Raw genomic sequence first — 16,441 nt, 5'->3', positions numbered from 1 at the left:
GAATGTCCATGTTTGTGAATGAGAGGGAGCCCAGTGGAATAATGCAGTTACAAGGAGTAGAAGTGGTGAAAGTAGATGAGTTTAAATATTTGGGGTCAACTGTTCAAAGTAATGTAGAGTGTGGTAGAGAGGTGAAGAAGAGAGTGCAGGCAGGGTGGAGTGGGTGGAGAAAGGTGGCAGGAGTGAGATTCTCTTTGGGAGTGATGAGGATGGACAGGATTAGGAATGAACATATCAGAGGGACAGCTCAGGTGGGACGGTTTGGACACAAAGTCAGAGAGGCGAGATTGAGATGGTTTGGACACGTGCAGATGAGGGACCCAGGGTATATAGGGAGAAGGATGCTGAGGATGGAACTGCTAGGACACAAGAAGAGGGAGGACAAAGAGGAGGTTTATGGATGTGCTGAGGACATGCAGGTGGTTGGAGAAACAGAGGAAGATACAGAGGACAGGGTGAGATGGAAATGATTGACCTGCTGTGGCACCCCCTAACAGGAGCAGCCAAAAAAAGAAGAGTTGCTGGAAGGGGGCGTGACTTCCATAGCAGGTCCTCCTCTGCAGCATCTGATTTGTCCTCATGTATGTGCGTGGTTTGCTTTGACACAAATTTGAAGCTTTTCCTTGTCCCTGCAGAGATGAAGAAATCCGTGAGAAGTGCGGTGAGGACGCGGTTCACTACCTGTCCTTCCAGCGTCACATCATCGGGCTGCTGGTGGTGGTGGGCGTCCTCTCTGTGGGCATCATCCTGCCTGTCAACTTCTCTGGAGCCCTGTTGGGTAAGAATGCCAACAGCACTGCATCAGATTGGATGAATTCAAACCCAGTGGGCGGGGCTTCATAGTTGGTCTCTGCTGCTAACAACAACTTGATTAGTTAGCTCGTCTAACTACACAGACTAGCGAGCCAGATTAGTTCACATTTAATCCACAATAGATTATAAAACTGTCAGATGTTAGTGGCCAGTAAAGAGCTCCACGTGTCCACTGGAACAAATCTGTGATCAAAGTTTTCTAGAAATTCCCAGAAGTCTGTGTTTTTACTTACACTGTGAACATTTCTGGTTTATTGGTGATACCATACGTCTGAATCATTCATGTTCCACGCCCAAACAGTTGGTGGCGGTAGTGCACCATGTTGGTTTGCAACCTGCCTGTAAACTCAAAAGAAAAAGGACAACGACAGGTTATTTTTGTTTTGCTGGCTGTAATCACAGATATATTTCTGTGTGGGCTCTCAGTTGTCCAGGTGGTTTCCATAGTAGAGGAGGATACTAGTAGTCTACCAGAGCAAGAATTTTAGCTGAGGAAGCTTCTGCGATTTGAAGCGAAACGTACTCGCGTCAAGCGACCCAGTCCAGTCGAAGATTCAAGCTTCTCTACTATCACAGATATACTCGATCAGGTCGAGCCTCCCCCTGAGGGGATTGCACTGCTTCGATGGTTCTTTGTTTTATTTCGCTTTATCTTAGTTTTTCCACACTAAAACCACAAAGAGCATATGTCTGTAATATTTACCTTTTTTATGTTAAACCGACCTGTTATGGTCTTCTGAAACAGTTGATAGATGTATTTTATAACTTAAAAACGGGACCAATGCTAACGCGTTAGCATGTCTATGGCGTTTTTAATGTTAAAGTTAGCATTACGCTGTTCGCATCTCAGCACAGTTTGTGTGTATTTCTGTATAATTAATGGCTCAGTGTTTGTTGTCGTAAAAGAGTCAAATGTATTACGAATTGTAATATTTTTTGTTTATTTATATATTAATAATAATAGCAACAACAACAAAAGTAATATTACTACTAATAATAATGCTACAATACAATTTTAGAGAAACAGACAAAAAGCACCTGATAATCATTACCCCCTCATTACCCCATCCCCATAGAGACGGTGCCTGCTCCCAGACCACCAACAACCAGTAAAAATCTATTTAAGCATAAAAATTCAAAAAGAAAAAATAATATAGCACCTTCAACTGCACCACAGACTAAAACAGTTAAATGTGGTCTATTAAACATTAGGTCTCTCTCTTCGAAGTCCCTGTTAGTAAATGATATAATAATTGATCAACATATTGATTTATTCTGCCTTACAGAAACCTGGTTACAGCAGGATGAATATGTTAGTTTAAATGAGTCAACACCCCCGAGTCACACTAACTGTCAGAATGCTCGTAGCACGGGCCGAGGAGGAGGATTAGCAGCAATCTTCCACTCCAGCTTATTAATTAATCAAAAACCCAGACAGAGCTTTAATTCATTTGAAAGCTTGACTCTTAGTCTTGTCCATCCAAATTGGAAGTCCCAAAAACCAGTTTTATTTGTTATTATCTATCGTCCACCTGGTCGTTACTGTGAGTTTCTCTGTGAATTTTCAGACCTTTTGTCTGACTTAGTGCTTAGCTCAGATAAGATAATTATAGTGGGCGATTTTAACATCCACACAGATGCTGAGAATGACAGCCTCAACACTGCATTTAATCTATTATTAGACTCAATTGGCTTTGCTCAAAATGTAAATGAGTCCACCCACCACTTTAATCATATCTTAGATCTTGTTCTGACTTATGGTATGGAAATTGAAGACTTAACAGTATTCCCTGAAAACTCCCTTCTGTCTGATCATTTCTTAATAACATTTACATTTACTCTGATGGACTACCCAGCAGTGGGGAATAAGTTTCATTACACTAGAAGTCTTTCAGAAAGCGCTGTAACTAGGTTTAAGGATATGATTCCTTCTTTATGTTCTCTAATGCCATATACAAACACAGTGCAGAGTAGCTACCTAAACTCTGTGAGTGAGATAGAGTATCTGTTCACTAGTTTTACATCCTCATTGAAGACAACTTTGGATGCTGTAGCTCCTCTGAAAAAGAGAGCCTTAAATCAGAAGTGCTTGACTCCGTGGTATAACTCACAAACTCGCAGCTTAAAGCAGATAACCTGTAAGTTGGAGAGGAAATGGCGTCTCACTAATTTAGAAGATCTTCACTTAGCCTGGAAAAAGTCTGTTGCTCTATAAAAAAGCCCTCCGTAAAGCTAGGACATCTTACTACTCATCACTAATTGAAGAAAATAAGAACAACCCCAGGTTTCTTTTCAGCACTGTAGCCAGGCTGACAAAGAGTCAGAGCTCTGTTGAGCCGAGTATTCCTTTAACTTTAACTAGTAATGACTTCATGACTTTCTTTGCTAATAAAATTTTAACTATTAGAGAAATAATTACTCATAACCATCCCAAAGACATATCGTTATCTTTGGCTGCTTTCAGTGATCCCGGTATTTGGTTAGACTCTTTCTCTCCGATTGTTCTGTCTGAGTTATTTTCATTAGTTACTTCCTCCAAACTATCAACATGTCTATTAGACCCCATTCCTACCAGGCTGCTCAAGGAAGCCTTACCATTAATTAATGCTTCGATCTTAAATATGATCAATCTATCTTTATTAGTTGGCTATGCACCACAGGCTTTTAAGGTGGCAGTAATTAAACTATTACTTAAAAAGCCATAACTTGACCCAGCTATCTTAGCTAATTATAGGCCAATCTCCAACCTTCCTTTTCTCTCAAAAATTCTTGAAAGGATAGTTGTAAAACAGCTAACTGATCATCTGCAGAGGAATGGTCTATTTGAAGAGTTTCAGTCAGGTTTTAGAATTCATCATAGTATAGAAACAGCATTAGTGAAGGTTACAAATGATCTTCTTATGGCCTCGGACAGTGGACTCATCTCTGTGCTTGTTCTGTTAGACCTCAGTGCTGCTTTTGATACTGTTGACCATAACATTTTATTACAGAGATTAGAGCATGCCATAGGTATTAAAGGCACTGCGCTGCGGTGGTTTGAATCATATTTATCTAATAGATTACAATTTGTTCATGTAAATGGGGAATCTTCTTCACAGACTAAGGTTAATTATGGAGTTCCACAAGGTTCTGTGCTAGGACCAATTTTATTCACTTTATACATGTTTCCCTTAGGCAGTATTATTAGACAGCATTGCTTAAATTTTCATTGTTACGCAGATGATACCCAGCTTTATCTATCCATGAAGCCAGAGGACACACACCAATTAGTTAAACTGCAGGATTGTCTTACAGACATAAAGACATGGATGACCTCTTTTTTGATCAGGATATGTCCTTCAATGCGCATATTAAACAAATATGTAGGACTGCTTTTTTGCATTTGCACAATATCTCTAAAATTAGAAAGGTCTTGTCTCAGAGTGATGCTGAAAAGTTAATTCATGCATTTATTTCCTCTAGGCTGGACTATTGTAATTCATTATTATCAGGTTGTCCTGAAAGTTCCCTGAAAAGCCTTCAGTTAATTCAAAATGCTGCAGCTAGAGTACTGACGGGGACTAGAAGGAGAGAGCATATCTCACCCATATTGGCCTCTCTTCATTGGCTTCCTGTTAATTCTAGAATAGAATTTAAAATTCTTCTTCTTACTTATAAGGTTTTGAATAATCAGGTCCCATCTTATCTTAGGGACCTCATAGTACCATATCACCCCAATAGAGTGCTTCGCTCTGACTGCAGGCTTACTTGTAGTTCCTAGGGTTTGTAAGAGTAGAATGGGAGGCAGAGCCTTCAGCTTTCAGGCTCCTCTCCTGTGGAACCAGCTCCCAATTCAGATCAGGGAGACAGACACCCTCTCTACTTTTAAGATTAGGCTTAAAACTTTCCTTTTTGCTAAAGCTTATAGTTAGGGCTGGATCAGGTGACCCTGAACCATCCCTTAGTTATGCTGCTATAGACTTAGACTGCTGGGGGGTTCCCATGATGCACTGTTTCTTTCTCTTTTTGCTCTGTATGCACCACTCTGCATTTAATCATTAGTGATCGATCTCTGCTCCCCTCCACAGCATGTCTTTTTCCTGGTTCTCTCCCTCAGCCCCAACCAGTCCCAGCAGAAGACTGCCCCTCCCTGAGCCTGGTTCTGCTGGAGGTTTCTTCCTGTTAAAAGGGAGTTTTTCCTTCCCACTGTCGCCAAGTGCTTGCTCACAGGGGGTCGTTTTGACCGTTGGGGTTTTTCTGTAATTATTGTATGGCTTTGCCTTACAATATAAAGCGCCTTGGGGCAACTGTTTGTTGTGATTTGGCGCTATATAAATAAAATTGATTTGATTTGATAAAACAAAACACAACAGAAAAGGCAAAACCAATGAACATGAATAAGTAAATATAGAAATAAATAAGTGTTTCCTGTGAACACCTAGTGACTCTTAAACCTCCACTTCATCCCTGTTTTATTTGTTTAATGACAATTTGTTTCGGTCAAACCACATCTAAGCTGTGTTTTTACACAAGAAAAAGTAACATTTGTGTCTTGTTTTTTTTGTGAAAATATCTGATTAAAGATCACATATTACACTTTAGTCAGGACTTTAAAATAGTTTTGTGGACTCTTGCTGTAATATGTTGTCAGTGGTTGAGATAGTTTCTGTCGGCATCTAAACCTGATGGAAATCTCTTTGTTGTGTGTCAGTGATGTATGTAGGTGCAAAATAAAACTAAACACTACTCCAGGTATGTTTTTGATGAGAATATAACATCATAACTTTATTACAAGCTCAAACGTTGATGTTGTGTGACAAAGGCCTTTTAATAATAACTCAAAGAAATAATGGCAAAACTCAAATGTAAGTTAAAAAAACAAACAAACAAAACAATCAAAAAAATAATTTATTACTAAAATAATCGTTACTTGCAGCCCTAGTTTATTTTATGAGTGAGATGCATTTTACTATTTTAAATGTGAATAAACCAGTTTTGAGTTTCTCAGTGCGCATGCGTTTTCAAAACTGGTGACAGTGTTACTTTGTGCATAGCAGAACAACACTGTCAGTTGCTTTAACCCTAATTTTGTATTTTATTGACTGTACAGTCAGTGACACAGGACCAGTTTGGTGCATTTACTGGATTAGAACAGATCGAAATATTACAGAAGACAAAGAATTTTTACTTGACAGTTTGAAGTGACTTTTATTTGTTTCAGAGGGCTTCATACCCATTAAAATTCACTAGAATATACAAAATTTGAATTCCTCTTTTAAAAAATTTCTGGAGGAGATCCCCCAGACCCCCATAGTTTGAAGTAAGTTTTCTTTGTTTCAGAGGGCTTCATACCCATTAAAATTCAACAGCATATACAAAATTTGAATTGCTCTTTTAAAAAATGTCTGGGGGAGATCCCCCAGACCCCCATAGTTTGAAGTGAGTTTTATTTGTTTCAGAGGTCTTCAAACCCATTAAAATTCACTAGAATATACACAATTTGAATTGCTCTTTTAAAAAAAATTCTAGGGGAGATCCCCCAGACCCCCATAATCAATACTGTGTTTTTATTTTACAGTTTGAAGTGAGTTTTATTTGTTTCAGAGGGCTTCAAACCCATTAAAATTCAACAGAATATACAAAATTTGAATTGCTCTTTTAAAAAATGTCTGGGGGAGATCCCCCAGACCCCCATAGTTTGAAGTGAGTTTTATTTGTTTCAGAGGTCTTCAAACCCATTAAAATTCACTAGAATATACACAATTTGAATTGCTCTTTTAAAAAAAATTCTAGGGGAGATCCCCCAGACCCCCATAATCAATACTGTGTTTTTATTTTACAGTTTGAAGTGAGTTTTATTTGTTTCAGAGGTCTTCAAACCCATTAAAATTCACTAGAATATACACAATTTGAATTGCTCTTTTAAAAAAAATTCTAGGGGAGATCCCCCAGACCCCCATAATCAATACTGTGTTTTTACTTTACAGTTTGAAGTGAGTTTTATTTGTTTCAGAGGGCTTCAAACCCATTAAAATTTAACAGAATATACAAAATTTGAATTGCTCTTTTAAAAAATGTCTGGGGGAGATCCCCCAGACCCCCATAGTTTGAAGTGAGTTTTATTTGTTTCAGAGGTCTTCAAACCCATTAAAATTCACTAGAATATACACAATTTGAATTGCTCTTTTAAAAAAAAATTCTAGGGGAGATCCCCCAGACCCCCATAATCAATACTGTGTTTTTACTTTACAGTTTGAAGTGAGTTTTATTTGTTTCAGAGGGCTTCAAACCCATTAAAATTCAACAGAATATACAAAATTTGAATTGCTCTTTTAAAAAATTTCTGTGGGAGATCCACCAGACCCCCATAATCAATACTGTGTTTTTACTTTACAGTTTGAAGTGAGTTTTATTTGTTTCAGAGGGCTTCAAACCCATTAAAATTCACTAGAATATACACAATTTGAATTGCTCTTTTAAAAAAAATTCTAGGGGAGATCCCCCAGACCCCCATAGTTTGAAGTAAGTTTTCTTTGTTTCAGAGGGCTTCATACCCATTAAAATTCACTAGAATATACAAAATTTGAATTGCTCTTTTAAAAAAAATTCTAGGGGAGATCCCCCAGACCCCCATAATCAATACTGTGTTTTTACTTTACAGTTTGAAGTGAGTTTTATTTGTTTCAGAGGGCTTCAAACCCATTAAAATTCAACAGAATATACAAAATTTGAATTGCTCTTTTAAAAAATTTCTGGGGGAGATCCCCCAGACCCCCATAGTTTGAAGTAAGTTTTCTTTGTTTCAGAGGGCTTCATACCCATTAAAATTCACTAGAATATACAAAATTTGAATTGCTCTTTTAAAAAAAATTCTAGGGGAGATCCCCCAGACCCCCATAATCAATACTGTGTTTTTACTTTACAGTTTGAAGTGAGTTTTATTTGTTTCAGAGGGCTTCAAACCCATTAAAATTCAACAGAATATACAAAATTTGAATTGCTCTTTTAAAAAATTTCTGTGGGAGATCCACCAGACCCCCATAATCAATACTGTGTTTTTACTTTACAGTTTGAAGTGAGTTTTATTTGTTTCAGAGGGCTTCAAACCCATTAAAATTCAACAGAATATACAAAATTTGAATTGCTCTTTTAAAAAATGTCTGGGGGAGATCCCCCAGACCCCCATAGTTTGAAGTGAGTTTTATTTGTTTCAGAGGTCTTCAAACCCATTAAAATTCACTAGAATATACACAATTTGAATTGCTCTTTTAAAAAAAATTCTAGGGGAGATCCCCCAGACCCCCATAATCAATACTGTGTTTTTACTTTACAGTTTGAAGTGAGTTTTATTTGTTTCAGAGGGCTTCAAACCCATTAAAATTCAACAGAATATACAAAATTTGAATTGCTCTTTTAAAAAATTTCTGGGGGAGATCCCCCAGACCCCCATAGTTTGAAGTAAGTTTTCTTTGTTTCAGAGGGCTTCATACCCATTAAAATTCACTAGAATATACAAAATTTGAATTGCTCTTTTAAAAAAAATTCTAGGGGAGATCCCCCAGACCCCCATAATCAATACTGTGTTTTTACTTTACAGTTTGAAGTGAGTTTTATTTGTTTCAGAGGGCTTCAAACCCATTAAAATTCAACAGAATATACAAAATTTGAATTGCTCTTTTAAAAAATTTCTGGGGGAGATCCCCCAGACCCCATAGTTTGAAGTAAGTTTTCTTTGTTTCAGAGGGCTTCATACCCATTAAAATTCACTAGAATATACAAAATTTGAATTGCTCTTTTAAAAAAAATTCTAGGGGAGATCCCCCAGACCCCCATAATCAATACTGTGTTTTTACTTTACAGTTTGAAGTGAGTTTTATTTGTTTCAGAGGGCTTCAAACCCATTAAAATTCAACAGAATATACAAAATTTGAATTGCTCTTTTAAAAAATTTCTGTGGGAGATCCACCAGACCCCCATAATCAATACTGTGTTTTTACTTTACAGTTTGAAGTGAGTTTTATTTGTTTCAGAGGGCTTCAAACCCATTAAAATTCAACAGAATATACAAAATTTGAATTGCTCTTTTAAAAAATGTCTGGGGGAGATCCCCCAGACCCCCATAGTTTGAAGTGAGTTTTATTTGTTTCAGAGGTCTTCAAACCCATTAAAATTCACTAGAATATACACAATTTGAATTGCTCTTTTAAAAAAAAATTCTAGGGGAGATCCCCCAGACCCCCATAATCAATACTGTGTTTTTACTTTACAGTTTGAAGTGAGTTTTATTTGTTTCAGAGGGCTTCAAACCCATTAAAATTCAACAGAATATACAAAATTTGAATTGCTCTTTTAAAAAATTTCTGGGGGAGATCCCCCAGACCCCCATAGTTTGAAGTAAGTTTTCTTTGTTTCAGAGGGCTTCATACCCATTAAAATTCACTAGAATATACAAAATTTGAATTGCTCTTTTAAAAAAAATTCTAGGGGAGATCCCCCAGACCCCCATAATCAATACTGTGTTTTTACTTTACAGTTTGAAGTGAGTTTTATTTGTTTCAGAGGGCTTCAAACCCATTAAAATTCAACAGAATATACAAAATTTGAATTGCTCTTTTAAAAAATTTCTGTGGGAGATCCACCAGACCCCCATAATCAATACTGTGTTTTTACTTTACAGTTTGAAGTGAGTTTTCTTTGTTTCAGAGGGCTTCAAACCCATTAAAATTCAACAGAATATACAAAATTTGAATTGCTCTTTTAAAAAATGTCTGGGGGAGATCCCCCAGACCCCCATAGTTTGAAGTGAGTTTTATTTGTTTCAGAGGTCTTCAAACCCATTAAAATTCACTAGAATATACACAATTTGAATTGCTCTTTTAAAAAAAATTCTAGGGGAGATCCCCCAGACCCCCATAATCAATACTGTGTTTTTACTTTACAGTTTGAAGTGAGTTTTATTTGTTTCAGAGGGCTTCAAACCCATTAAAATTCACCACAATATACAAAATTTGAATTGCTCTTTTAAAAAATTTCTGGGGGAGATCCCCCAGACCCCCATAATCAAGACTACACCCTGCCCCCACCACCCTTTTATGTACCTTTATGTTCAGGTTTTGCATTTTATGCTTTGTCTCTCTCTCCTTAGAGGCTCTTTAGAATAGATTTGTATACTGTATAATGTGTTTATTTTATTTATTGAGGAAAAAACTGTGTGTGCCCCCACTACGCCACATTTTAGGGAATTGCTGGCATTGATTTTTGCCAGGAAAAAATTTCAGTCAGATGAAAATTTATTGCTTTAACCCATGGATTAGAAGCAAACTGTCCTCGCGTCAAGCAACCCAGTTGAGTTGAAGATTCAAGCTTCTCTACACATCAGCCAATGAGAGTTGCCGTTACAGACTGTACCGTGAACTCGACGCTGTGCTGAAACTACACAAAACAAACTGATGAAACGGTGTTCTGCTGTGTGAGACAATTTAAAGCTCATCAGAAAATGGAGATGGTTCAAGCAAAAGGACCAAAACAGCAACCCGACTTTTTAAAATCATCCTTTATAGAGAAAAGCGAACACTCTGGTACGTCTTTGATCTTGTTTTTCAAAATCTGTCTGGGAAGAATTTACTTCCAATTGTCTCTGTACAAATTCTGGCTTGCTAAATCTGCATTTTATGGTTTTCTGGACACGGCTTTCTGAAGTTTTGGCAGATTTGACAGTTTTATAAAGAGGGGACAGCTTGTCTGATTTAGATGGCAGTGGGTCGAGGAAAAAGACGAGAATGGATTTTTTTTTTTTTTAAGTCTTCCTGTGTCAGGAAAACAAACCAGGGAGGTAATAAGATCTTTATTTGATTATCACTTGCATAAGACTACAAATGTTGGCATTAATGTACTTTTTATAATGTTTGTTAAATCGGGGTCCAGACAGATAAACAATGATTTTCCTCAAGCACTCACCTCTATTTTTACCTCGATATGAAAAAGTGAGTAAATGTATTTAGTACCTTTCAATATAAGCAGCATTTGTATTTTAAAAAGAAATTGGCAAAAGCCAAAGAAGAGAGATGAACGCAGGCAGGAACTGGGATTGTCCCAGAAAACCCAACTGGACATCTGTACATCAGGTGGCCAAGAATGTAAAACAGAGATTATCAGTAGCTCCAAAGTTCCTGCCAAAACTGTGAAAACTCAGAAAGTGAGTGAAGATTGAACCAGTTGATGCATTAATGTGCCATAAATACTTCTGTTGTTCCATTTGAATTGATACTGAGAATTATTATTTTTGAGTTCTTTGAATGTCATTTCCTTTACTGTTTACTTTTCTGAACCACAATGTATGTTTATTTATGTATTTATTTATTTTTTGTTAATGGCTGGTAGCACAATACAAGTTGTGTGAAAAGACTGCGGTGGAAAAACATGACCTGACCCCATTAAAAAAAAATAAAAATGAATTTTTGGAGATTTTTTGGGGGTGGGGGGGTAAATAGACCTGAAAATGCACCTGGGAGAACCCAGGTCAACATTTCACTGCAGGACTGATTTCATTGAACTCGTCGTCCCTGAAACACCCTGCAGGGCTGAGAATTAGACACAGAAACCTGTCAAAGTGTGACTTTGATGAGCCTGTTTTGTTTTTCTGTCTGATCAGTACCTGTGTTTTCAGCCTGATCTAAACACTCTGGTTTTTGTTGTCTCATTTGTTGTAGTCAGAATTATCAGTGCGGATGCGTTTTGGAGCCCTGGCGCTCCTGGACCGCCATCTAAAGAAGGTACCGGCGTGTGTAGAGCAGCTGTGTGTTTCAGGGTTCTAGCTAGGACCATTTTAGTGCCTGGTATATTATGTGATCGCGGCTCATAGCGTCAGAAGGCCGCGGGCCCCTGGATCCACAGCCTTCTGAAGCGATATGGTTTTATACCACGAAAATACTCCTGGTAAACCTTATTTAAACTCATTATTGGTGCTTTTAGATGCATTGAACACAAGAATAATAAAAGATATTAGATATAAGATATAAATATTTATGTTGTTCTCTCTGTCTCTCTCTGTCTCTCTGTCTCTCTCTCTCTCTCTGTCTCTCTCTCTCTGTCTCTGTCTCTCTCTCTGATGCATCTGCTGTTTTTCAGACTACAAGATACCCCCCCCCACGCCTGTTGGCTGTGTCTCTGAGCGGCTGACTCTGAGCTTTTTGGAAACACGAAGCCTTTAAACTATAAAATAAACAAAATTTCTGAATGTATCTTCAGATACAGATAAAGAAGGACTTTCATGGCAGTTTTTTTTTTTTCTTTTTTTTTTTTCAGTTCAGAGCAGAGACACTGTTTTCAGTTGGTGCTCCTCACAGTGCGCCGCTGTGGCCACAGAACGCGCTGACTCTCTGATCTCTGCTGTTTGTGATTTGGTACAAAGAAAATGAGAAATATATTTCTTATTACTTTAGTTATTGGTTTAAAATCGCAAAATTATGATGCTATAAGCTTGAAATATGACCAAATTGGTACACTTTGGTACATTGGATCCCGATAGCCAGGCAGAAATTTGCAGCACTGGGCGGGGCCGCCCCCCGCAGCCCACCATGACTAGAACCCTGGTGTGTTTGCTGTCTGATAGTAGAATGTGGACATGTGATCGGACGGCGATTGCACGAAGCAGATCAATCACTCGCACTCTCCAATCATATTTTAATTCTGATGTCACAACATTCAAGCTGTGATTTTACTGGAGACCATTTTTAGGAGCTTCACATGCTGAAGAGTCTGTTTCAAGACAATAACATTTGTTTTGTTTTCTGCAGAAAATAACGCCTACAGCTTCGGACGGACCACAATCGCCAACCTGAAGTCAGGGTGAGTCCAGTTCTTCCAGAGGAGTGACTAAACCTGGAAAATGAGCTGAATTTAAAGGTGCTGACAGGCTCGAGCCCTTGGTCCATGAGTCAGACCCGGTCTGAGTGCACACGCTGATAACGTCGCCAAAAAAAAAAAAAAAACACGATTTCAGAGCTCTTTGAAGTTCCTGCTGCTGAAAATGTGTGCAGCCTAGCTTAGCACAGAGACGCTAGTAGCAGGAAGTTGAAACGGACCTAGCTTAGCACAGAGACGCTAGTAGCAGGAAGTTGAAACGGACCTAGCTTAGCACAGAGACACTAGTAGCAGGAAGTTGAAACGGACCTAGCTTAGCACAGAGACGCTAGTAGCAGGAAGTTGAAACGGACCTAGCTTAGCACAGAGACACTAGTAGCAGGAAGTTGAAACGGACCTAGCTTAGCACAGAGACGCTAGTAGCAGGAAGTTGCAGCAGATTGTTTAAGGTAAATGTTGTTTCAGGACGAACCTTCTGTGGCTGCACACGTCCTTTGCCGTCCTCTACCTGCTGCTCACCGTCTACAGCATGAGGAGACACACGTCCAAGATGCACTACAAAGAGGATGACCTGGTGAGAAAAATCCCACTATCCCCTGCTGCTAACACAGTGTCTTTACTCACAGATGAGGATTTTAAGTGTTTGTTTTTTTTTTTTGGTGCAGAATAAAGAACTGAACCTGTTTCACCAGTAATCCAGGTGTCAGGATTACTTACTCATTTGCCACTCACACATGGACAGTGACTGATACGCGTGCTCCCACCCCTATCCTTCATTTGTGTTCCTATCCTCATCCCCTGCTCACGCCACTCCCTTTCCCCTCTGGGGCGCAGTGCAGTTTTAGCTGCGGCAGCTCCCCCCCCCCCCCCCCCCCCCCCCCCACACACACACACTTCCTCAATTCAGATGACGACTGTTTCAAAGTTTAGTGTACATAAACAACCAAAGGTATAGGTGCTGTTGTTTTAATTCTGATGTGTGCCATTATTACGTTCAGCTCATAATAATTGTGGATGAATTGCTGAATATTTGTCTGAGGTAATTGGGTGTGAAATGAATTACCCTTTTAGGGATCAATAAAGTTGTCTGAGGTTGAATAGAGACAAATAAATACAGTCACACCTGTGGTCAGTTTGGAGTCACCAGTTCACCAAACCTGGATGTTTTTGGAAGTGGGAGGAGCCACAGCACCCAGAGGGAACCCACACAAACACGACAAGAACACGCAAACTCCACGCAGATACTAGGCCCAGGCTTGTTTGTTTGTTTTCTGGGTCTTGAACATTTTTGCCCTTTGTGATGTTGATTTGATGTTTATTTCCCTTTCTGTTGTCTTGCAGGTGAAACGCACTTTATTTATTATTGGAATTTCCAAATATGCAGAGGAGAGTCAAATCAAGCAGCATTTTGAGTGAGTACGAGCCAACAACATCACACTCAACATCAATGCATCATCACAGTCGACGCCGTCGCAGCGTCGCTGTCGACGCCGTCGCAGCGTCGCTGTCATCACCACTGTCGACATCACCACATTATCACTGTCGACACCGTCGCAACGTCACTGTCAACATCACTGTCGACACCGTCGCAACGTCACTGTCAACATCACTGTCAACACCGTCGCAACGTCACTGTCAATATCACCACATCATCACTGTCAATATCACTGTCAACATCATCACCACATCATCACTGTCAACATCATCACCACATCATCACTGTCAACATCACTGTCAACATCATCACTGTCAACATCACTGTCAACATCATCACTGTCAACATCACTGTCAACATCATCACCACATCATCACTGTCAACATCATCACTGTCAACATCATCACTGTCAACTTCATCACCACATCATCACTGTCGACGTCATCACCACTGTCGACGTCATCACCACTGTCGACGTCATCACCACTGTCGACGTCATCACCACTGTCAACGTCATCACCACTGTCAACATCATCACTGTCAACTTCATCACCACATCATCACTGTCAACGTCATCACCACTGTCAACATCATCACCACATCATCACTGTCAACGTCATCACCACTGTCAACATCATCACCACATCATCACTGTCAACGTCATCACCACTGTCAACGTCATCACCACATCATCACTCATCACTGTCAACATCACCACATCATCACTCATCACTGTCAACATCACCACATCATCACTCATCACTGTCAACATCATCACTACATCATCACTGTCATCACTGTCAACATCACTGTCATCATCACCACATCATCACTGTCAACATCACCACTACATCATCACTGTCAACATCACCACTACATCATCACTCATCACTGTCAACATCATCACTACATCATCACTCATCACTGTCAACATCATCACTGTCATCACTGTCAACATCATCACTACATCATCACTCATCACTGTCATCATCACCACCTCATCACTGTCAACATCACCACTACATCATCATCACCACATCACTCATCAATGTCAACATCACTGTCAACATCACCACTACATCATCATCACCACATCATCACTCATCACTGTCAACATCACCACTACATCACTCATCACTGTCATCATCACTGTCAACATCATCACATCATCATCACTGTCAACATCACCACATCATCAGCACATCATCACCACATCATCACCACATCATCACCACTGTCAACATCACCACATCATCACCACTGTCAACATCACCACAACATCACCACTGTCATCATCACCACTGTCAACATCACCACTACATCATCACTCATCACTGTCATCATCACTGTCAACATCATCACTGTCAACATCATCACCACTGTCAACATCATCACTGTCAACATCACTCATCACTGTCAACATCACCACTACATCATCATCACCACATCACTCATCAATGTCAACATCACTGTCAACATCACCACTACATCATCATCACCACATCATCACTCATCACTGTCAACATCACTGTCAACATCACCACTACATCACTCATCACTGTCATCATCACTGTCAACATCATCACTACATCATCACTGTCAACATCATCACTACATCACTCATCACTGTCATCATCACTGTCAACATCACCACTACATCATCACTGTCAACATCACCACTACATCATCACTGTCATCACCACCACTACATCATCACTCATCACTGTCAACATCACCACTACATCATCACTCATCACTGTCAACATCACTGTCATCATCACCACATCATCACTGTCAACATCACCACTACATCACTGTCAACATCACTGTCATCATCACCACATCATCACTGTCATCATCACCACATCATCACTGTCAACATCACTGTCATCATCACCACATCATCACTGTCAACATCACTATCATCATCACCACATCATCACTGTCATCATCACCACATCATCACTGTCAACATCACTGTCATCATCACCACATCATCACTGTCATCATCACCACATCATCACTGTCAACATCACTGTCATCATCACCACTTCATCACTGTCAACATCACTATCATCATCACCACATCATCACTGTCAACATCACTCATCACTGTCAACATCATCACCACATCATCACTCATCACTGTCAACATCACTGTCAACATCACCACTACATCATCACTGTCATCACTGTCAACATCATCACTACATCATCACTCATCACTGTCAACATCATCACTACATCATCACTCATCACTGTCAACATCACTGTCATCATCACCACATCATCACTGTCAACATCACTGTCAACATCACCACTACATCATCACTCATCACTGTCATCATCACT

At 39.4% G+C, this 16,441-nt stretch overlaps 1 protein-coding gene across 3 annotated transcripts in view; it reads left to right on the top strand.

Moving 5' to 3' along the window:
* LOC117527088 (CSC1-like protein 2) overlaps nucleotides 1–16,441 on the top strand; it is an 83,999-nt gene that overhangs the window by 35,653 nt on the left and 31,905 nt on the right. For all 3 annotated transcript variants that reach the window (XM_034189263.1, XM_034189264.1, XM_034189262.1), the window contains exons 6-9: nucleotides 636–778; nucleotides 12,588–12,639; nucleotides 13,120–13,228; nucleotides 13,996–14,066. In XM_034189263.1, the coding sequence (XP_034045154.1) occupies nucleotides 636–778; nucleotides 12,588–12,639; nucleotides 13,120–13,228; nucleotides 13,996–14,066 (375 nt within the window). The remainder of the gene's footprint in view (nucleotides 1–635; nucleotides 779–12,587; nucleotides 12,640–13,119; nucleotides 13,229–13,995; nucleotides 14,067–16,441) is intronic.

Source organism: Thalassophryne amazonica, chromosome 15, assembly GCF_902500255.1.
Source record: "Thalassophryne amazonica chromosome 15, fThaAma1.1, whole genome shotgun sequence".
NCBI lineage: Eukaryota > Metazoa > Chordata > Actinopteri > Batrachoidiformes > Batrachoididae > Thalassophryne > Thalassophryne amazonica.
The sequence above is the reverse complement of the archived record's forward strand: the minus strand, read 5'-3'. Positions and strand labels throughout refer to the sequence as shown.